Source organism: Dendrobates tinctorius, unplaced genomic scaffold (genome assembly GCF_039654945.1).
Source record: "Dendrobates tinctorius isolate UK_male_01 unplaced genomic scaffold, ASM3965494v1 ptg000022l, whole genome shotgun sequence".
In the NCBI taxonomy this organism is placed as follows: Eukaryota; Metazoa; Chordata; class Amphibia; order Anura; family Dendrobatidae; genus Dendrobates; species Dendrobates tinctorius.
Genome location: NW_027361690.1, coordinates 107,503,463 through 107,527,429, shown reverse-complemented (window position 1 = coordinate 107,527,429; position 23,967 = coordinate 107,503,463). Strand labels below are relative to the sequence as shown.

General features: G+C 43.7%; 1 protein-coding gene across 3 annotated transcripts in view; it reads left to right on the top strand.

Annotated features, from left to right (window-relative positions):
- The window catches only part of UNC5D (unc-5 netrin receptor D), a 941,164-nt gene that overhangs the window by 669,303 nt on the left and 247,894 nt on the right, over nt 1-23,967 (top strand). For all 3 annotated transcript variants that reach the window (XM_073569039.1, XM_073569040.1, XM_073569041.1), the window contains one exon: nt 17,025-17,210. In XM_073569039.1, coding sequence (XP_073425140.1) covers nt 17,025-17,210 — 186 coding nt within the window. The remainder of the gene's footprint in view (nt 1-17,024; nt 17,211-23,967) is intronic.

Here is a 23,967-nt window from a genome sequence, read left to right as displayed (position 1 = left end):
TCGCCTATCACTTTTGACCAACTTTATATGTGACCTCAACTACTGTAACAATGTAGTACTACAATCCAAGTCTAAAAGGAAGCATACACATTACTATGTGAAAACAATCTATGGCTCTGAATTTAGATAGTTGTTTTGTATGCCATTGTGCAATGGAGTAAATTTGATGTCAATTTTTAACTGCTGTGCTGCACTACCAGAAATATTCACCCTCCAGCTGCTGGCATACATTTTGTTGTACCTTATGGGACTTTTCAAAAAGTTGGAGGAACAGGCCAAGAGATGTGAAAGAACACCAAAAGTTCCAAAATGTTGGTGCACCTTCTATTTGTGCAAAAGTTTTGGTACATTTTAAGCAGTTGTATGCCAGATTTCCGGTGACAGCTTAGGATAAAATTGAATTCTATGTTAGAAATAAAATAGGAGAGAGGAGGGGGTGCTCCTGGTGTGATACCCGGTGGTCAAATAGAGTAGGTTAGGAACTAAGTACACTAACCTACCGTGGTTATGCTTTCGGCATAACCACGTTTGCAGAGCCTGTAGTGCTTATCGTGCAACATTCGTCATCTTGGCTTCCAGGTTCCAAGGTTAGCTGGTCACAAGGGGCGTCATGTGATGCTGATGTCACCACAGGTCCTCCATCTTTCAGGTCTTGCAGGATGGTTGGAAGCCTGCTGGGTCCATGCTGCACCAAGCCGCTCACCCAGAAGGGTGTAAAATACAAAAAAAGAGTAGTACGGCTGATTAGGGCGCTCAGACCAAAACAGACACTTGATGGAGGCGGATTCACTGCCAAAAAGCTTTGTGAGGACATAATGACCAAGTAAAGAAGTTTCTTTTCCATCCAAAACAAGTGTCAGTCTTGGTCTGAGCGCCCTAATCAGCCGTACTTCTCTTTCCTTGAAAATGAATTCTATGGCCCCAATTCATCAAGATCGGACTTTTTCATGTTCAGTCTGGATGTGGAGTTGTATTGAAGTCAAAAGCTCCTGATTCATGAAGAGGCGCATGCCTCTTTATGAATAAGGAGCGCACCTTTGTGTGATATTTACCATAAATTCTACTCTAGTCCCTGCTGGAGTAAGATTTGATGTCTAGTGAATGCTGTCATTAGTCAGGAATTTGAGGGTGGCGACTCATCCCGCACCAGCTCTGCTCAATATAATGGAGCCAGGTGAAGATGGTGTGAGAATGCCAAAAGTCGCAAAATTTTAGCGCAACCTCAAATTGTGCCAAAATGATGTGACTTTTCAGAACTTTTTACTCTAGAATACTGGCATAAAACCTTTGATGAATCGGGCTCAAGTGTTTATAGGAGGTTTGGGTCCCTATATCAGTGCCACATATATATCTTGACTGATTAGTTGAATTGGCCACAGTGTAGTGAATCAGATATTTTGTAATAGAAGCACCAAGAAAAATAGCAGAAAAACCCTGCCGTCATTTCAAGGTGGAATCCATAGGAAACTTTATTCTAGAACATCATTTTGCCTGAAAACACTTTACAGTTTGGCATCTTTCAGCTTGTTTGATATTTCCATGTTATTGCAGAAAAATCGCTGTAATTGTGACATTAGTTTAATCGGTAGAGCATGATGATATTTAGCATGGAAATAAACTTATCTCAGATATTAGCCTGAAATGTTCAGGTTGCGTTATTCGGGGTTTAGTCTATTCCATGGACAGGAAAGAAGATGTTTTATTTCCAAAACGTGCCACTCCACTCTAAACGGCATCTTTGAACTGGTTCTATGAATATAAAATCTTTTAAGAGGTTTACAATAAATTGCCTGCAGCAATGATCGTTTATTACATTGTGTTTTAAAGCCGCGCTAACAAGCAATCCAAATGGCAAAAAGATGACTTCCTCATCAAACACAAGTGGATACTGTAAATGACTTCATTTTAATCAATTATGTTTTCTAATGTACTAAGCCAAGTCTTCCCTTCCCAGCTTGTGCACATCCTAAATTATCTTCAGGTGCGTCCCGAATGTATAATCAAATTTAATAGAAACTTTCGCTTTGGGTTAATATACATTAAGTAAGTGTTTTCTAACATTCACTCTAGTGACTGACACAGCACACGGAACAGTCCCCACGAGAGGAGCGAGAGAAATCGTCTGTTTTCGTACAATATGTTTGATATTTGCCAATGTACTTATGTTACGTAATCTAAGTCCATCAGCCTCCTGCTTGTGGGTATGTTTATTTTTTGTTGCTTGTAATGTATTAGGGCTGAAATTTAATTTGTTTGATTTGTGGATCCATTGTTGGATAATCCAAAGACAGAGTACGTATTAAAAAGAGGCGGATGACAGAGTAATTTTAAGTTAAACTTACCTATTGTGATGCTATTATTTATGTAATGCACTGTAGGGATCAAATACTTATTTCCCCCACTGGATGTATACAGTTGTGCTCAAAAGTTTACATACACCGGCAGAATTTTTGCTTTCTTGGCCTTTTTTCAGACAATATGAATGATAACTTCAAAAATTTCTCTCCACTCATGGTTAGTGGTTGGGTGAAGCTGTTTATTATCAAACTAATGTGTTTTCTCTTTTTAAATCATAATGACAATCCAAAACATCCAAATGACCCTTGAAGTCTTTTGTGATAGTTGAGGATGAGGTTCTTTATTTTCTCAGATGGTAAAGCTGCACACTCTTATTGGCAAAAAACCTCCAGTTTCTGTAAATTCCTGGGCTGTCTAGCATGAACTGCATGCTTGATATCTCCCCAGAGTGGCTCAATGATATTGAAGTCAGGAGACTGAGATGAACACTCCAGGACTTTCACTTTGTTCTGCTGTAGCCAATGACAGGTCAACTTGGCCTTGTGTTTTGGAACGTTGTCAGGTTGAACGTCCAAGTAAGTCCTATGCACATTTTCCAGGCTGATGATTGCAAATTTGCCTCCAGTATTTGCTGATGACATGCTGCATTCATCTTTCCTTCAACTTTGACCAAGTTTCCTGTGCCTTTGTAGCTCACACATCCCCTAAACAACAGTGATCCACCTCCGTGATTTACAGTAGGAATGGTGTTTCTTTCATCATAGGCCTTGTTGACCTCTCTCCAAATGTAACGTTTATAGCTGTGGCTAAAAAGTTCAATTTTGGTCTCATCACTCCAAATTACCTTGTTCCCGATGTTTTGAGTCTTGTCTCTGTGCTGTTTTGCATATTGTTGTTGAGATACTTTGTGGCATTTGCGCAGTAATGACTTTTTTCTAGCGACTCGACCACACAGCCCACTTTTCTTCAAGTGCCTCCTTATTGTGCATCTTGAAACAGCCACAATGCTAGTTTTCAGAGAGTCCAATATTTCAGCTGATGGTATTGGTATTTGTAGGTTTTTCATTGCATCCTGAACAATTTTTCTGGCAGTTCTTGAGAAAAATTTTCTTGGTCTACCTGACCATAGTTTAGTTGTTACACAGCCCCTGATTTTCCATTTGTTAGTCAGAGTTTGAACGCTGTTGAGTGGCATTATCAATTCCTTGGATATCTTTTTGTATCCCTTGCCTGTTTTATACAGTTCAACCATCTTTTCCCATACATCCATTGACAATTCTTTTGCTTTCCCCATGACTCAAAATCCAGAAATGTTAGGGGCTGGATCTAAGATGCAACAGTTTGTCTGGATCCCAGAAACTCACTCAGCTTTTACGCACACACACTGATTACAAGCAAACAGGTCACAGGTAAGGATGTTACCTTTAGTAGCCATTCAAACTCATTTGTGTCAAATTCTGTGCATGTTATCAGGCCAAAATCATCAGGGTATGTGAACTTTTTGATCAGGGTTATTTGGATGTTTTGGGTTGTCATTATGATTTTAAAAGAGAAAACACGTTAGTTTGACAATAAATGGCTTCACCCAACCACTAACCATGAGTGGAGAAAAAGTTTTGGTGTTATCATTCATATTGTCTGAAAAAAGGGCCAAGAAAGCAAAAATTCTGATGGCATGCTCAGAGAAAGCCTAAGGCAGCAACAACAACAGATCTGGAAGGAAGAACAGGAACATTTAGCACCATGGCAAGACAAGCCGCTGCATGGGATGTACCATTGACAGATAGTGGAGGTGGCTGACATGGAGAAATCCTACCACCAATGGCTGGAGAAAGCTGGACTCTGAGACAACACACAGGCACTTATCATAGCGGCACAAGATCAACCACTAAGTACCATATACATAGAAGCAGGAATCTACCACACAAGACTGGACCCAAGGTGCAGACTATGTAAAGAAACCTCAGAAACAGTCCAACACATAGTGTCAGGAATCTGTAAAATGCAAGCAGGAACAGCGTATACTGAATGCCATAACCAAGTAGCGGGAATTGTATACAGGAACATCTGCGCAGCATATGGGCTAAGTCACCCTAAGTACAGGTGGTAGACTCCAGAGAAAGTGGTGGAGAATGAAATGGCTAAAATCCTGTGGGACTTCAAGATCCAGACGGATAAGCAGGTGTTGGCTAACTAACCAGACCTTGTGATAGTAGACAACGATCAGAGGACAGCAATGATAATAGATGTGGCAGTACTAAGAGACAGCAACATCAAAACGAAGGAATATGAGAAGCTGGAAAAATACCAGTGCCTCAAAGAAGAATTGGAGAAGTTGTGGAAGATGAAGGCAACAGTGATTCCAGTGGTGATAGGAGCACTTGGGGCAATGACCCCTAAGTTGGAAAAATGGCTACAACAGATCCCAGGAGCAACATCTGGAATCTCTGTCCAGAAAAGCGCAATGCTCGGAACAACTATGATCCTGCACAGAACCTACAAACTCCCAGGCCTCTGGTAGAAGACCTGAGAATGAGAAAGGACAACAAAGACCGCCCCCATTGGGAGTGAGAAGTAAATGTGTATATATATATATATATATATATATATATAATATGTCCCTTCCTGGTATTTATGTCCCTTTTCATAGGACAATCCTGGTATATATGTTACCCATCATGGTATATATTTATTTTATTCACTTATATAGAATGAAAAAGTAGCCCAAAGCAATCCTACATGGACATTTGCAGCTCTGGATGTTTATCCATAAAGAAAACATAGTCCAAAGTCCCAAGGAGCCCACTTGGAAATTGCATATAGGTAAAAGTGGTAGACAGCGTCCAAAAGTAGGTGATGAAAAAATCAGAACATCTTTATTCTGCCAAATAAAGTGCAATGTTTTTTCCTGTCTTAAGTCTCAGGTGTTTGAAAAAGTTCTTTTTTGGCAGAATACAGTAAATATGTTCTGATTTTTCCATCACTTACTTTGGGACACTCTCTACTACTTTTACCTTTCATCAGAGTTTGATCAGACTTTAATTAGCATGTGGTCTGATTGTCATCCATTTTTATCTTACATGGTAAAAAAAAAAAAAATGTTTCTCCACCTTCTCTTTTCTGATAGTCAGTGAAAATCAGACCACACTTGGATGTCATCCTAGTGCAATGCGATTTTTTTTCAAGTACCCATAGACTCGCGCCGATTTTGATATGACCCTTGGATCAAAATCGGACATGTCATCGATATTTTCTGTGGACCACTTGGTTCGAGGCAAAAAATTGTACATGTGCACAGCTTCATAGAATATCATGGGTAGTATGAATGCTATCTGTGCAAACCACGGATAGCACTCGTACAAAAAAGTCGGACAAGTGATCGAGCTCTAAGTCATTGCTAGCATAAAAAGCAGTAGAACATGACAGCAAGAGTTTTCATTATCTTGTATATCAGCTTCTAAAACTTAGATAAAAAGCAGATTCACAAGATCATTCAGTCACTACCAAACCATTTTCTGGCCAATTATGCATTATCATTCGTGAATATATTCTTTAATTGACATTTAATCCTTGACTGCTTCCCCGTTTACTGTGGTGAGTGTGCAGATTTGAAGCATAATATTCGGTGAGATTATCCTTTGAGTACATACCGGTGAAGGAAAGAAAGGTGTGGTGTTTTCAGTGATCCTTCGGATCAGCAGCAGATATTAATTTTTTGCACACTCCACATGCATATATGAAGAGAAATGTTTCTTAATCGCATGCTAATGCTTTTTAATCTGCAAAAGAACTACTTTATTTCATTAACAAAATACTGTAAAAAATATGAGGCAATATGAGCTAACTGTGAATGTAAGTTGAGGATCTTTCTGTTTCCTGCCATGCCTTTTTTTAGCGAATACTAGTGTTCTCTATAAAATAACAATTCAGGATAATTTTGCACATGACTTTGTGTTGTGAGATTCCTCTTTTAATCCTTCTTGAAATGTATTGTAGGGATTCGACTCGCTTAGGTGCAGCGGGAGACAAACATGAGGCACGTTCCTTTAAAATTTCACCAGGTTTATTACTCCATAAACCATAGACAGCATAACACTGAAATGTAACCTTCACTTCAGGCAAAGGAACAGAAATGTCCGTGGCTTCAGACTCGGACTGAGAGTCTTAGCACATGCTGGGAGCTGTAGTCCTCCCCATATACACTCTCTGTAGTGTCCCACCTGGACACATGGAAGTCTGTCCACACTCAGACAGACTCACTCTCACACTCTCTCACATGTGCCAAACACCTCAATTACATAGCCCTGTAACCACACCCACAGGTGATCACATGGCTATGACATCACTAAAGGTTGTATTGCACATACAGGCTTCCCTGACACAGTGTAACAGAAAGATCAGCAGTACCTCTGCTGATCAATACACCCTGGATCCTGCATCCCAAGGCCACCCACCTTGAGACCCATAATGGTCATTTAGGACCCTGCTCCTGTTACCACACTGAATGTGCCTGTACACCCGTCCTGGGACACCCACACAGCGCCCCCTAGCTGACATAGTGGTCACTACACCACATACCTCCCCCCTCTGTTCAAACTTGTGGGGTTGAACACATGACATCACCCAGGTATCTTGAGACCTGGCACCCATGTCACCTTGCCCTACAAGTCGAGAGGACCATCTCCATCTGTTTCTGTAGTCAAACTGCCTCATATTCACGTTAGGCCTCCCCCGCCCCAGCGGTCAGTATCTCGGCCTTGGGCTTTGGCCTTCCCGTCAACGTCCGTCAGTGTGATCAGACACTCTTTAGTCTCCACCTGTTTGCATTGCGCTCCGTCACCCGAGCTTTCTCTCACTGGCCGGCTCTCCCAGTTCACACGGTCATGAGTCCCATGTCCAGCTGGGCCAACTGGCTGGTCTGAGTCTGACCCTCTGTCACTATGTCCACCACCGGGTCTCGTGCCTATGTTACTATGATTAGAACGGCCACTTGCGGACTCTCGACGTTCTTGCCTTCGACTACCTGTCCTTTCATTCCTTGGAGGATCCCTTCGGGTCCTTACACCTTGGGTTGGAGGTGGATGCCACCTGACATTCTCTATCTGCTCATTCATCTGCAGCCGATCCTGTCTTAGCTGCTCAATCTCCTTCAGGTACGCTACCCGATATTCCAGGAGCATGCGAAGCGTCTCAATGCTTTCCACCGAACCAACCACAATGACAGGAACCATGTCATCTTCAACAGCGACTTGGATTTCACCAGCAGGTGGGATCCTCACTCTCTTCACACTGGATCGATTCACCATCTCCTGCATCACCTTTCCAAGTCTGCCAACGACTTTCCCTACCAGATTTCTGGGTACCGGAATTATGTCTTCCACAAAGCCCAGCCGACTTTGAGCTTCCCTTGCAAGCTCCAGACGTCGAGCGGCTTTCCTATTATGCTCCACGAGCATCTGTTTCGTGCGGAGACATTGTAGGTGCATCTCCTTCAGGACAGCCACCCTTCTCTCTGTGTCTTCCGTTTCTGCCAGTATCACCAACTGGTTTGTTTCTGGTGCCCAGCTCACACTATAGGCCTTTACTGCCTTTTTAAAGGTCTCATGCACACCTTCGCTGGCACACGCTTCTCGCACGTCTTCGGGTACCTCCATCACACACTTGAAGGTCATGGACTTGCTCTCATCCTGGACAGATGGCTCTGGGTTCCCCACGGACACTTCCCTCAAGGTATCTGCCAAGACCAGGTGACTGTCTTGTGCAGCTCTTGGCTCACCATCTTCCTGAGATTTACAGTCTTCAGGACCCTTTTCCAAGATGGGCTTTGGCAGTTCTGCCTTGCTATCAGTCGGGCAAAGCCGCTGTACGTCTTCGCCCCTCCACTTCTCCTGCAGAAGACCTTTTACTACTCCACTGAGTTCTTGCAGAACTTTATCTTTCTCCTCTGCCAGGTAGCGACGCTCATCCTCTCTCCTGAGAATCTCCTGTTGATGCTTCTCTTGGGCCTCTCTGAGCACCTCCATATCTTCCAACAGGGTCTTGTTCATGGTTTTACACGCTGACAGGTGACCTCTGAGCTCAGAGACTTCCTTCTCCAGCTCATCCACTCTGTGCTCAGCTGCTTGCCTTAGGACTCTTTCCCGTTCGACATGTTCTGTTACAGTCTCCTTTATCAGCTGTATCTCATGATCTTGTTCTCTTTTGTCCATCACGTGTCGCACCACTACCTCTTTAATTATATCGTTAAAGGGTACCACTGGGTAAGTCACCCCAGTCGAGTGAACCCTCCAGTTACCGTCCAGCACCAATGTGTCTAGTCCAGTAGTCTCATCTCCCAGCCCACCATCTGTCTTATCACGAGACGTCAGGTCCGTCAGTTGGGCAGATGTACTTCTTCCTCTGGTCAGTTCTACCTCTGACCTGTCCATGTCAGGAGCCGTCACTGTTTCAGTGTCTGCTTGCCCCACAGTCGAAGCATCTCCACCGTCCGACCAAACGTCATCAAACAAAAGAAAGTCCCGGCCCCTCTCCCAGGCATAGACTAAGTCCCGTGGTATCCCTCTACCTTGGCACTCACCACCTTTGGTCCCCTCAAACATTACTGTGTCTACTGCGTAGTTCACCGTGACCCCGTGTTTACAGCGAACCCTGACGTTTTTCTCGGTCAGAGAGAAAACGAGAGGCGTTCCTGTCAGAGTCACCTGACTCTCTGAGTCCAGCCGACCAAAGGCTCCTTCCCGGTGCAGCATCACTGTACACATCTGTGGCCCATCATTACTACCTGGAAAGGATATTCCACATTCTGAAAAAGACCTGCACATACACTGCGGTACTCCAGACATACCTACTGAGTCACCCAGTGCTGTCACTTCTTCACACTTGGCCACTTTCTGGACCACCACCCCACTTTGGGTTGCCACTCCAATTTGGGTCACCCCCCCCTTTTGGAACTCCACCCCTTTTTGGGTTACCACTCCAATTTGGGTCACCGCCCCCTTTTGGGACTCCACCCCTTTTTGGGTTACCACTCCAATTTGGGTCACCGCCCATTTTGGGTTTCCACCCCTTTTTGGGTTACCACTCCAATTTGGGTCACCGCCCCCTTTTGGGTCACCGCCCCCTTTTGGGTCACCGCCCTCTTTTGGGATTTCCCCATGTCCATCCTGCAGAACCTCTTAGGCCACAGTTCACACAGTACAGTTTGTCTTTTAACGATACCACACAAGTCTATGCTGGCACCACCACAGCTCCTGCTGTCACTGATCACCGGCACCTCCGGCTGCTGTTCACACACATACACAGCGGCTGGTGTCACTGCAGCTCCTGCTGCGCCATCTTCGTGGACCCGCTGATCCACCGGAAGACGCTTGTCACCTTCGTAACCCCGCCGGGTTACTGGAAGCCGCTTGTCACCCTCAAAGATAAAAAAGCCACAAAAGTGCGCCCATAGGGCCTTACCAGTGCCGGTATAATGGGTTATAAAGCAATGATACAGGGTACTCACCCTCAATAGTTGTGTAAAGCCACAACTACTGTATCCGCTTAGTCACATGCAATAAAGCTGCAGCAGGATGGTGTAGACAGACAGCGTCTGCTACCAATGCTCCCAGGGCAGATCCCAAAAAAGGAAAAACACCAGGACCCTGTGCTGCGAGACCTTCGTGACCCCACTGAGCCACAGCAAGCACTTTCAGGTTTTTGCAGAGAAAACGAGGAAAAGGAAAAAAAAAACACATGCACAGTCTCTCACGTGTCCTGTTCGTGTGCCACTCAGGACGTACCGTCTCCGCCTGAGACCGTCCACCACACAGGGCACACCGGGTGCTATTCAGGGAGCCGACCCTCCTCCCAGGGTCTCCCAACACACCGGCCTCACCAGGTCCAGGGGCTCAGCGGGTGCTCTTCAGGACATCCGTCTCCACCTGAGACTGCCCAACACACGCCTCACCAGGTCCAAGGTCATAGCACGTGCTTCAGGGCTCTTCCCAACACTGACCCTCCAGGACCTTGCTCACTGAACCCTCCAGGAACACAGTCTCTCACTGACCCTGGTCAGTGCAACACAGACTCCTGTCTGTTACCTGTGTCGGCCACACAGGTTCCTGGACGCCTCTTCTCCTCAGAGGTATCCCACAAATATTAACACAGTCACTTTCTCTGACCTCAGTCAGTATTACTCACGGTTGTCAGACCGTCTGCTCTCCTGGCTCAGAATCGCCAGCACTGCCACACATGCTTCTGGGAATCGCTGCCCGCAGTCTGTCACCAATTGTAAGGATTCGACTCGCTTAGGTGCAGCGGGAGACAAACATGAGGCACGTTCCTTTAAAATTTCACCAGGTTTATTACTCCATAAACCATAGACAGCATAACACTGAAATGTAACCTTCACTTCAGGCAAAGGAACAGAAATGTCCGTGGCTTCAGACTCGGACTGAGAGTCTTAGCACATGCTGGGAGCTGTAGTCCTCCCCATATACACTCTCTGTAGTGTCCCACCTGGACACATGGAAGTCTGTCCACACTCTGACAGACTCACTCTCACACTCTCTCACATGTGCCAAACACCTCAATTACATAGCCCTGTAACCACACCCACAGGTGATCACATGGCTATGACATCACTAAAGGTTGTATTGCACATACAGGCTTCCCTGACACAGTGTAACAGAAAGATCAATACACCCTGGATCCTGCATCCCAAGGCCACCCACCTTGAGACCCATAATGGTCATTTAGGACCCTGCTCCTGTTACCACACTGAATGTGCCTGTACACCCGTCCTGGGACACCCACACAGCGCCCCCTAGCTGACATAGTGGTCACTACACCACAGTATGAATAGACTGACAGTTGGGCGTTACCCTTCTAATTATAGGGGTGTGTACCTCTATTGTCTGCTTCTGTGACCATTGATTGGATAACGAGAGTGTAGAGGGACACGCCCCCAACACCCACTTGTCAATTTATTCACAAATTTCTAGTAGGAATAATAATTATTACTGCACATCACAGTCATAAAAACAATGTTACAGAATAGTTATCTCATGCAGAATACAAGCATTTACTATAGAAGCATGTCAGGATTAGTGAAAGGTTCTCTTTAGAATTCGCACTTGTTGTCTACACAACATGCACCCCATTCAAGATGAACTGATGGTTCCCTGCATACTTTAATGCACACATGTAAGCTGTCTCTTTTACTCTTAGTTAACCCTATAATCACATGAGCTTCGAAATACAAGGAAACTAGATCAGCTTCTTAAATCCTGGGCAATTTTGTTAATATGAAGTTCACTTCAAAATGTTAAGAATCTGAAAAGAAAATATAGAGGTTAAGTATATATTTATTTATTTTTTAACATTATTTTTTCTTTCTGCTTTTTAATCCCCTTAAGGGTCATTAACCTGAGATTCTCTTATCGCATATACTATGTACTGAAATGCAATTGTACTGCAGTATACAGTACAATTCACAGTATCCTATGCCTGCCCATTTTTTTAGTAGTTCCATTATGACAAGCAAGGGTGTCTTCAGCAGAGCCCAAGGTGTCATGGCTGCTCATCAGTACCCCACAGGGCCGGACTGGCCATCTGGCAATTTTGGCAAATGCCTTAAGGGCCTGTCTAGTCGTGAGCTGCCTTGCCTGCTACGTTGTTAGCAGAATCTGTGTTCTGTTAAGAGTTGTGATGGAGCACAAAGTCGCTGACTCCGTCACTTACCCCAGCAGGCCACGAGTAACATTAGATATATTGATCTGGTAATAAAACTTCCTTCCTCCATCCAGGGTAATATTAGTAATATATCCCATCTGGTGCTTGGGGATGGGGATAGCATGGGCCTGTGTAATTTTAAAAGTCAGGGCTGAATTTCAGCCCCAGTCTGTACCTGGTACCCCACAATCACATCGTGTGGAGACCAATTAAAGTGTGCAATGGCATGCCCCTAAGCCGTGGGCTGTGAAATCTGTGAAACCCTTTTTTTACAGGTTAACAAAAACATGTGACACTTAGCTTCTTCTGAGGTGTTAGATAATGATGATGGAAGAAAAACACAGCCATGACTTACCTGATTTGGTGCTTGCTCAGTTCCTTAGCCACTTCATTTATCCCTAAAAGCAGGCAATGTGGTAACAGAATAAATTAGCCATTAACACCCTTTCCAGCACTGCTGCTCTGATGGTTCCCAATGAATAGCTTAAAAAAATCCCGATTCATACATCATCATTGCTTAGGCCAGTAATTGGCTGCAGAGATTACCAAAACTTGCAATCCATTAAGTAGTAGTAGTGAAATCATAAAGGTCATCTGTAACAAGTTTTCACGTGGACCATTGTAAAACATGTGATTTTCTTCCTTTATACAACTTGACATGCGTGTTTAGGAGGAATAACACATTTTATGGCCATTAAATGACTTGTATCATGAAGTTTTGACCAGTTTTCTCTTCTGCTGGCTTCACTGTGAATGTCAGTTGTCTCTGAGTCTGTGGGTGGAAACTAGCAACTATGATGTCTGGTGTATAAAATACAAAGAATTATGAGGGTTCCCTGCTACTCTGTCTCTATGTAGCACTATGTAGCTGTGAATCAAGCACTGTGAGACTAAATGGGTTCTCCACTACTCAGACAACCTCTTTCTCAGTCAGAATGTTCCCCTAGTAAAAAAGTTAAGTTTATATTCATCTACGGTGCTTTTGCTGATCCAGTGGTGTCAGAACTGGCTCTTCTGAGGCTTGCATGACATTGTTATGTCACACGATCCATATGGCTAATAAGTGGTGGCTTCACGTTCCCCACCTTCAGATGAATCAGAGATCAAGTGAAAGTGAGCAGGGACCTGCAGAACTCACTTCCTCTTGACAATTGATTCGTCCGTAGGAGTGGATAGGTCATCTGATCCCTAAGAAAGCCAGTTCCAACACTGCTAGAATGGCGCCGACACGTCTGTTTCGTCCGTAGGAGTGGAGATGTCATCCAGTACCTGGGAGAGTCAGTTCCAAAACTGCTGGAACGGCCTGGCACTGGAAATGAATATTAATTATCTTTTTTTTATTTGGGGGAAACATGCTGATTCAGAAGGGGTTGTCCAAGTAGTGCACAACCTCTTAAAACACTTACTAGAAAGCAGCAGCAGCACCCTTTCTCTGCGTTTATTGGTAATTCTGCTCTTCTTTTTCCCCCTTCATATATGGGGTGCTGTAATCTGCAACCTCAGTGAGCCGACAGCCCCTCTTGCCTTCAGCAAGACAGATTTTAGCTGCTTTTCAGAGTGAATGACATGTTCAGGCGTCAGGAAAAAGACAGAAAAAGACTCATAAGTGGAGAAGTATATTTAACTAATCAGACATATTACAAACATTTCTTAATATTTGCCTGGTCTACTGATTTTTGCTAAACCTCTCTGAGTGTTATACTCCTATGTTCCGAGCAATAAGATTTCCAGTATTGCCAGTATTGTGATTTGCAGACAATTTATTTGATGCAAATCAAATTTATTGGAAAATTCGGAGAACCCGGCGAATTCAAATTTCAAACAAAATGCTCATTTGTATCTATTATTAAATGGATGAGCAGCCGCAAAGTAATCAGCTAACAGATCTACTACAATAACAAATTAAACAGAAAACAGTAGTACAGTTAGCCATTATGGATTCATAAAAGATGCAAATTGATGTAAGGTTATATACAGTTAGCTATAGTTATAAATGAATTAATAATGCATGTATTAATATTACCGGAGTACTAGTGTTATTTTGCATTCTGAGCTGTAACCGTATTCCTATTGTTGTAGCTAACGTAATTTAGAATATGTTAAGTTAAGGCAGTTTAGATGACGCTTCCTACTGTGTCTTATAAGAGGTTTGTATTATAAGACACAGTGTGGATTCATCAAGGTAACTTTTTAAGCAAACTTCAAATAATTAATCCTTTTCTCAACATTCAGTTGTGACGGAGAACATGTTTACTCAATGCTGCGCCAGGAGCAATAGCAACTGACTCAAGTTCCTTGACTTTTTTCCATTGAAGTCACGTTGGTCTCGTCTAAGCTACACTATTGTTAAAGGGGTTGATTGTTTTAAAAAGCCTGTTTTCAAGTGCTCTCATCCACTGGCCTGGAAGGAAAGTGGCCACAAAGATCATGCAGTCATCCGATTTCTTTGGACTAGGAGGACTGCCCATAATTTTACATAAAACTACTTCACTTTTCCTGTGCTGGTGCTACAAAAAAATCATGTATTGCACAATTTCACTGTAGTTTACAGGTGATCATTGGGAATACCAATAATGGGAAGGAATTTCATGAGCTACTGAAAATAGTCTTCTAACAAGTAGGTAGGTCAAAAGTAGGTCTAAACTCAAGTGTCTGAAGACGTCTGGATGGATGGTGTTTATTAAAGGAGAACTCCCATCAACATTTTTATCCTTACTGAGATTGCATACTGAAACTTAGCAAATTGCACTAACTATTAATACATTTTTCTATGTCTGTGGTGTCCATAATGTTTAAGTTACCCTGCATCTGGATTTGCAAACCTTCAGTGATCTAAAGATCTATCTGCTCTCCACCATTGATCCTTACAACCTAAATAGGCAGAATTTCCATTCAGGGGTCTGTAGAAACATCCACAATCTTTATACACACAGTCCTCATATCCAATATTGTAGTTTTAGTGTCTGCTTAGTTTGTTGTCACCCATTTTTCTTGAAATACACTGTATATTGGATTATGATATTGATTATTTTTTACTTGTAGAAAAATTTGGACAGACTGAAGTATGATTCTCTGATTTGCAAAAAAATACAAGAAAATGGAGTGATTTGTGACAAATTTGTTAAAAGATTTGTTATATTTGGAACTGCTTAAAAATCTAAAAATTAAATGTGTGCTTACTTAAGCATAAATGAATTTGAACCAATATAAACAACATTTCTAGATTTCAATTTAATAAATGTCATTGCCAGGTAAAAATAAGTTATGACCTATCTACAGGATAAGATGATCGGTTGGGATTCGACAATTGGAACCCGTACCGATCGCCAGAATGAAGGACTTTTATCCCCATTAGACTGGAGCGGCAGTGCTCATGTGGACCTGAGGTTCATTCATTCCCTAAGGGGCTGCTGTGCACTGTCCACATCTTTTTCCAGTAGCCACATAGAAAATGAAGAGAGTGGAGGTGGCTGTTCAACCTATTGAGCCATTTTATAACGGTGATAAAAGATCTCCAATCTACTAACGATGTCAGTCCTGGTTATGAGATGCTCACCAATCATCAAGTTAAAACCTATCCTATGTTTTCACTGGACAGCCTCTTTAAAAAGGGACACCTAGACCACCTTTTTGCAACTGTGGCATAAAAAGTGAAATTTTTGCACAATCTTAATGCTTTGAAGATCTTTAACTGTATCAAAAATGGTCAATGTCCAAAAAATTGTGCAAATATAGAGTTGAGCGACTTTAGTCGGATCGGGTTTCATGAAACAAAATTTGTTTCAGATGAAACTGGTCCGACTAGGGCAAAAAAAGTCGGCGTTTCGTCCGAAACCCGACCCCAATGCAAGTCAATGGGGAATAAAAGTCGACATTGAGTGAATGAATGTCATCCGCTCAATGCCGACTTTTATTCCCCATTGACTTGCATTGGTGTCGGGTTTCGGACGAAACTCCGTCTTTTTTTGCCCTAGTCGGACCAGTTTCATCTCAAACAAATTTTGTTTCAAGAAACCCGATCCGACTAAAGTCGCTCAACTCTATGCAAATACATATATAAATGAGGTCGTTTGTCTTTTATATCTTGAAAACTCATGTGTATATAACTGAATGAGCCACACAGGTCTGCCTGCTTACACCTGATTTAGCTGACCATCACTGTTTCGTTCAGAATAGTGATGGAAATCTTTAGTAAAGTGTAAGATTTGCCATTCATGTCCTGTTTTCTCCTATGCATAAAGAACAGATGTGTATGTTACAAAAAGTAGATGTGATAGACTCAAAGCAGCGCTCCCATCAACATTTTTATTTTCTTATTCTATTTTACTTATGTTATCATAAAGCACTCTGTACTTACAATTGCTCATTTTGCCTTTCTACCCAGATATTACTTCTCTTTTCCATTAGATCTATGACACCATGTGATTAAAAGCAGGCTAATTGAATTATACTAAGCTCTGTGTAGAAACAGGAGAACTATTTTCCCTGCATGGGTCATCACTATAAAAGTCCCTGGCAGGGGGAGGAGTTGAGCAGCTGAGTCAAGAGTTGAAGACAGGGATGACTCATGCAGGGAAATGAGACTTCCTATTTCTACAGAAAAGAGAAGAATTAGCTGCGTAGAAAGTCAAAATGAGCAATTGTAAGTGCACAGTGATGATTGCAGTATATTAAGATGATGCAGACTTTGATGGGACTGCTTCTTTAATAAATATGGAATTCATCTTTGGTGCCTTTCATTTCACTGCAAAAATTGCATTAAATAAATATTTCCAATACAACTATCAGTATAAATCTTGTATTTGCATAGACTCTGTGAAGTTCACTTCTTTCTAACACTTATCAATAGATGTTTCCAATAAAGTCACGTTTTTGTACAGAGTTGTACAATATAAGGCACTGATCTCTCTCTCTGCCATTTGACCACATAGTCCCTCAGCAGTGTTGATAGCACTGAACAACTTGAAGTAATGTGTCTTGTTTTTTTCCCTGTCTTTTTATTTTCTTTACAGGCACTGAGAATGCTAGTGACATTGCTCTGTACTCTGGTCTAGGAGCTGCCATCATTGCTGTTGCCGTGCTAGTGGTGGGAATTACATTGTATCGAAGGAGCCAGAGCGAGTATGGCGTGGATGTTATTGATTCGTCTGCCCTGACAGGAGGCTTTCAGACTTTCAATTTCAAAACTGTCCGACAAGGTTGGTTTGCTGTGACCTTGCTCTTTTTTTCTCACCTAATGAACCCATCTACCAGTAAGCGGACATGGTGGACTTTAAAGTCTTTTGGCTTTCAAAGCTTATTCCACATTATGACATCATGTCATCATGTAACGTACTGTATGAAGTCCAAATTAAATTTACTATACACTCACTGGCCACTTTATTAGGTACACCATGCTAGTAACGGGTTGGACCCCCTTTTGCCTTCAGAACTGCCTCAATTCTTCGTGGCAGAGATTCAACAAGGTGCTGGAAGCATTCCTCAGAGATTTTGGACCATATTGACATGATGGCATCACACAGTTGGCGCAGATTTGTCGGCTGCACATCCCTGATGCGAATCTCCCGTTCCACCACATCCCAAAGATGCTCTATTGGATTGAGATCTGGTGACTGAGGAGGCCATTTGAGTACAGTGAACTCATTGTCATGTTCAAGAAACCAATCTGAGATGATTCGAGCTTTATGACATGGCGCATTATCCTGCTGAAAGTAGCCATCAGATGTTGGGTACATTGTGGTCATAAAGGGATGGACATGGTCAGCAACAATACTCAGGTAGGCTGTGGCGTTGCAACGATGCTCAATTGGTACCAAGGGGCCCAAAGAGTGCCAAGAAAAAATTCCCCACACCATGACACCACCACCACCAGCCTGAACCGTTGATACAAGGCAGGATGGATCCATGCTTTCATGTTGTTTACGCCAAATTCTGACCCTACCATCCGAATGTCGCAGCAGAAATCGAGACTCATCAGACCAGGCAACGTTTTTCCAATCTTCTACTGTCCAATTTCGATGAGCTTGTGCAAATTGTAGCCTCAGTTTCCTGTTCTTAGCTGAGAGGAGTGGTACCCGGTGTGGTCTTCTGCTGCTGTAGCCCATCTGCCTCAAAGTTCGACGCACTGTGCGTTCAGAGATGCTCTTCTGCCTACCTTGGTTGTAACGGGTGGCAATTTGAGTCACTGTTGCCTTTCTATCAGCTCGAACCAGTCTGCCCATTCTCCTCTGACCTCTGGCATCAACAAGGCATTTCCGGCCACAGAACTGCCGCTCACTGGATTTTTTTTCTTTTTCGGACCATTCTCTGTAAACCCTAGAGATGGTTGTGCGTGAAAATCCCAGTAGATCAGCAGTTTCTGAAATACTCAGACCAGCCCTTCTGGCACCAACAATCATGCCACGTTCAAAGGCACTCAAATCACCTTTCTTCCCCATACTGATGCTCGGTTTGAACTGCAGGAGATTGTCTTGACCATGTCTACATGCCTAAATGCACTGAGTTGCCGCCATGTGATTGGCAGATTAGAAATTAAGTCTTAACACACAGTTGGACAGGTGTACCTAATAAAGTGGCCAGTGAGTGTACATTCTAATACTGTAAACATGCCATATTAAACAGAACCTATCACTTCCTGAAAAAAACATAATGTAACTAGAATATACATTGTTCTCAAATATTTATAATTAAAAAAGGTAAAAAAAACAAACCTTGTTTTTTTTAGTAAATGCTTAGAATCATTAAAAAAAATGGAGAAATGGAAAGAAAAGTAAGTTTTTGGCTACTCTGTGAGAATTTCTGCTTTTTAGCTGAGAGAAACTACTGGCAGGAGAAAAGTGTGCAGCATGTAAGCTTTGTTTCAGATTTGACGCATCTTATGGATGTGCCATTTCTGGGGTGGCTGAGAGCTGATGGTCTTAGTCTTGCACAGGGCCAATATCGATGGCCCCTTTCTAGGCTATTAATGTCAGCATGCAGCTGTCTGCCTAACCTTTGTTGGTTATTAATTATAGTGGGTCCCCAAGTCATTTTTGTTAAGGGGTCCTCATTTTAATAATCAGTTAGGCTAGGGATACACTTTGAGCTGATATTAATAGCCTGGGAAGCTCTATGGGTAGTACCCCCTTCCCAGTCTATAAACATCTGCCCCCCCCAACTGTCAGCTTTCCCTCTGCTGATTATTAAAACTTAGGCGGATCCAACATCATTTATTTTTCATGATCCCCCATTTTAAGACCCAGTCAAGTGAAAACATAAAACTTGTTGATGATAATAATAGTCTGGAAAATTAATTGTTTTTATCACATAATCACAGACTATGATAGTTGGCCCCCACTTTCATGCTGATGTGTGTATTTGTGTATTTTTTTATTTTAAACCAAAAATAAAAAAATAAACTTTACAAAACAAATGACAAAAATGTCTTTGTAAACATTTTTTTTTAATTTTTGCACATTTTTTTGCACATACTAAATTAAAAAAATAGGCATATTATTATCATATTCCAAAACAAAAGGCTGCCTAGTAGCAAATAAAAAAGAGCAAAAGAATGAATAAACAATTTTTAAATTATGACACTAAGGGGGGAACTTACATCAGGGTCTGTACAGTGTGTGGAAAAAGGTGTTGGAGGTGAAATTGGAGTGGACACATAGGGTGTAACAGATGGTAGGGGACTAAAGGGTGGAAAAAGTCCATGGTCCGGAGTCTCTGGTTGGTTTTCTTCATTTATGTACATATTCCAGCCTGGGAAATTAAACATTGGCTGGCTCACTGGTAGGGATGGTGTTTTGGTTTGCCCACAATGTGAGCCAGGATGCTTTGGCTTTGTCTGTCGGCTGTGAGCCATAGAAGGAGGTGGCTGCAGGCTGTGGGCCAAAGAAGGAGGTGGTGGAGTTGGCTGCAGGTTGTGGGGCACAGAAGAATGTGGCTGCAGGCTGTGGGACACAGGAGGAGGAGTGAGTTGCTGGAGGGAGTCTGACAATGGAGGTGGCAGATGTCGGCCAACTTGCTCAGCAACGGCCCTTCAATGGCTGTTTTTTGTCTTCCTGAGAAAGCTGGCACTTTTTAAGGAACTCAAAAAACAATATTGTACTGTTTGGGGTGTGGCTGAACTCAGGACAATTTATATTGCTGCCCTGATCTGCAGCCACAACCCAAAGGGGACTTTTAGAAAATATTGTGCCAGACTTAAACAGAATACCTCCTCACCTCCCAACCTCGCTGGCTCTTCTGGCATTGTCATTGTTGGGGGCCCTCCTTTGCCAGGTGCATTGAAGGATGATTGGCAGCTGTGTGGAGCTGTCCATGATGTGGCTTGGACTTTTTGTGTTGAGTGTCTCCTCTTCATCATGTCCACAAACTCCTGTCTTCATTTTGGAATGAACACCGGCCTCCATCACCTCCGAACTCAGTAAATTTCCCTTTTTAAATCAAAAAAATAAAATTTCAGTTGTGTAACCTACAATATAATAAAAACATTAGAAGCCAAAATAAATCAGGTAGACATTTATGGGCGCATGTGTAAGACTGAGGGTAAAAATCGGCGTTCATAGTACTGGTATGGCCTCTTTTTTACAGCAATAGCCACGCTGTTGGACCGCAGCTGCCTCTCCCGGCGGAACTGGTCCTCGCAACTTCTCCATCTTGTGGTGAATGAACCCACTAAAAAATAATGTAAAGTAAAAGATATTTCTTTACAAAATATAATATCACTATTATATAATAATAATATAAACTAGAGTTGAGCGAAACGGGTCGAAAAAATTCAAAAGTCGCCGACTTTTGTCAAAGTCGGGTTTCATGAAACGAAACCCGACCCTAGGATGAGGTCGGCCACGAGGTCGGCGACTTACGCGCCAAAGTCGCGTTTCAAAAGTTTGTTTTGCGCTCTTTTTCAGCCAATCAGGATCCACAGACACTGTGGGCAACGTGATGACATAGGCACGGGTCACCACCATCTTTCAGAAGGGCATGCAAGTGATTGGCTTGCTTTGGTGGGCGTCACAGGGGGTATAAAAGGGCGTGCACGCCGACCGCCATCTTACTTCTGCCGATCTTAGTATAGGGATAGGTTGCTGCTGATTCTGTAGGGAGAGCGTTAGGCAGGGAAGAAGACAAAAAAACTGCTTCTGCTGCTAGCGATTTGGCCTGCACAACACACAAGTCACTGTGTGTGCAGTGCAAGGGGAGGCTATATTGTGGTGTATCAGTGGTGTTGGTTGTTGGGCTGCCTTTTAAGGCTTCCTGACACGCTGGCATTGCTGTTTACCCACTGCTCCGCAAACTGCTTTTTTAAAAGCAATCCAATCTCCCTTATCCTCTCGTCACTTTGGTCACAGGCAGCTGTGCCATCGAGCGTGTCACATAGCGCTCAGATATCAGTGGGCCGCACACAATCCACAAGTGTCCAGTGTCCAAAAGTGTACGCAGAGATTCAAAATCTCCATTATCCTCTCGTCACTTTGGTCACAGGCAGCTGTGCCATCGAGCGTGTCACATAGCGCTCAGATATCAGGGGGCCGCACACAATCCACAAGTGTCCAGTGTCCAAAAGTGTACGCAGAGATTCAAAATCTCCATTATCCTCTCGTCACTTTGGTCACAGGCAGCTGTGCCATCGAGCGTGTCACATAGCGCTCAGATATCAGTGGGCCGCACACAATCCACAAGTGTCCACTGTCCACAAGTGTACGCAGAGATTCAAAATCTCCATTATCCTCTCGTCACTTTGGTCACAGGCAGCTGTGCCATCGAGCGTGTCACATAGCGCTCAGATATCAGGGGGCCGCACACAATCCACAAGTGTCCAGTGTCCAAAAGTGTACGCAGAGATTCAAAATCTCCATTATCCTCTCGTCACTTTGGTCACAGGCAGCTGTGCCATCGAGCGTGTCACATAGCGCTCAGATATCAGTGGGCCGCACACAATCCACAAGTGTCCACTGTCCACAAGTGTACACAGAGATTCAAAATCTCCATTATCCTCTCGTCACTTTGGTCACAGGCAGCTGTGCCATCGAGCGTGTCACATAGCGCTCAGATATCAGTGGGCCGCACACAATCCACAAGTGTCCACTGTCCACAAGTGTACGCAGAGATTCAAAATCTCCATTATCCTCTCGTCACTTTGGTCACAGGCAGCTGTGCCATCGAGCGTGTCACATAGCGCTCAGATATCAGTGGGCCACACACAATCCACAAGTGTCCAGTGTCCAAAAGTGTACGCAGAGATTCAAAATCTCCATTATCCTCTCGTCACTTTGGTCACAGGCAGCTGTGCCATCGAGCGTGTCACATAGCGCTCAGATATCAGTGGGCCGCACACAATCCACAAGTGTCCACTGTCCACAAGTGTACGCAGAGATTCAAAATCTCCATTATCCTCTCGTCACTTTGGTCACAGGCAGCTGTGCCATCGAGCGTGTCACATAGCGCTCAGATATCAGTGGGCCGCACACAATCCACAAGTGTCCAGTGTCCAAAAGTGTACGCAGAGATTCAAAATCTCCATTATCCTCTCGTCACTTTGGTCACAGGCAGCTGTGCCATCGAGCGTGTCACATATGGCTCAGATATCAGTGGGCCGCACACAATCCACAAGTGTCCACTGTCCACAAGTGTACGCAGAGATTCAAAATCTCCATTATCCTCTCGTCACTTTGGTCACAGGCAGCTGTGCCATCGAGCGTGTCACATAGCGCTCAGATATCAGTGGGCTGCACACAATCCACAAGTGTCCACTGTCCACAAGTGTACGCAGAGATTCAAAATCTCCATTATCCTCTCGTCACTTTGGTCACAGGCAGCTGTGCCATCGAGCGTGTCACATAGCGCTCAGATATCAGTGGGCCGCACACAATCCACAAGTGTCCACTGTCCACAAGTGTACGCAGAGATTCAAAATCTCCATTATCCTCTCGTCACTTTGGTCACAGGCAGCTGTGCCATCGAGCGTGTCACATAGCGCTCAGATATCAGTGGGCCGCACACAATCCACAAGTGTCCACTGTCCACAAGTGTACGCAGAGATTCAAAATCTCCATTATCCTCTCGTCACTTTGGTCACAGGCAGCTGTGCCATCGAGCGTGTCACATAGCGCTCAGATATCAGTGGGCCGCACACAATCCACAAGTGTCCACTGTCCACAAGTGTACGCAGAGATTCAAAATCTCCATTATCCTCTCGTCACTTTGGTCACAGGCAGCTGTGCCATCGAGCGTGTCACATAGCGCTCAGATATCAGTGGGCCGCACACAATCCACAAGTGTCCACTGTCCACAAGTGTACGCAGAGATTCAAAATCTCCATTATCCTCTCGTCACTTTGGTCACAGGCAGCTGTGCCATCGAGCGTGTCACATAGCGCTCAGATATCAGTGGGCCGCACACAATCCACAAGTGTCCACTGTCCACAAGTGTACGCAGAGATTCAAAATCTCCATTATCCTCTCGTCACTTTGGTCACAGGCAGCTGTGCCATCGAGCGTGTCACATAGCGCTCAGATATCAGTGGGCCGCACACAATCCACAAGTGTCCACTGTCCACAAGTGTACGCAGAGATTCAAAATCTCCATTATCCTCTCGTCACTTTGGTCACAGGCAGCTGTGCCATCGAGCGTGTCACATAGCGCTCAGATATCAGTGGGCCGCACACAATCCACAAGTGTCCACTGTCCACAAGTGTACGCAGAGATTCAAAATCTCCATTATCCTCTCGTCACTTTGGTCACAGGCAGCTGTGCCATCGAGCATGTCACATAGCGCTCAGATATCAGTGGGCCGCACACAATCCACAAGTGTCCACTGTCCAAAAGTGTACGCAGAGATTCAAAATCTCCATTATCCTCTCGTCACTTTGGTCACAGGCAGCTGTGCCATCGAGCGTGTCACATAGCGCTCAGATATCAGTGGGCCGCACACAATCCACAAGTGTCCACTGTCCACAAGTGTAC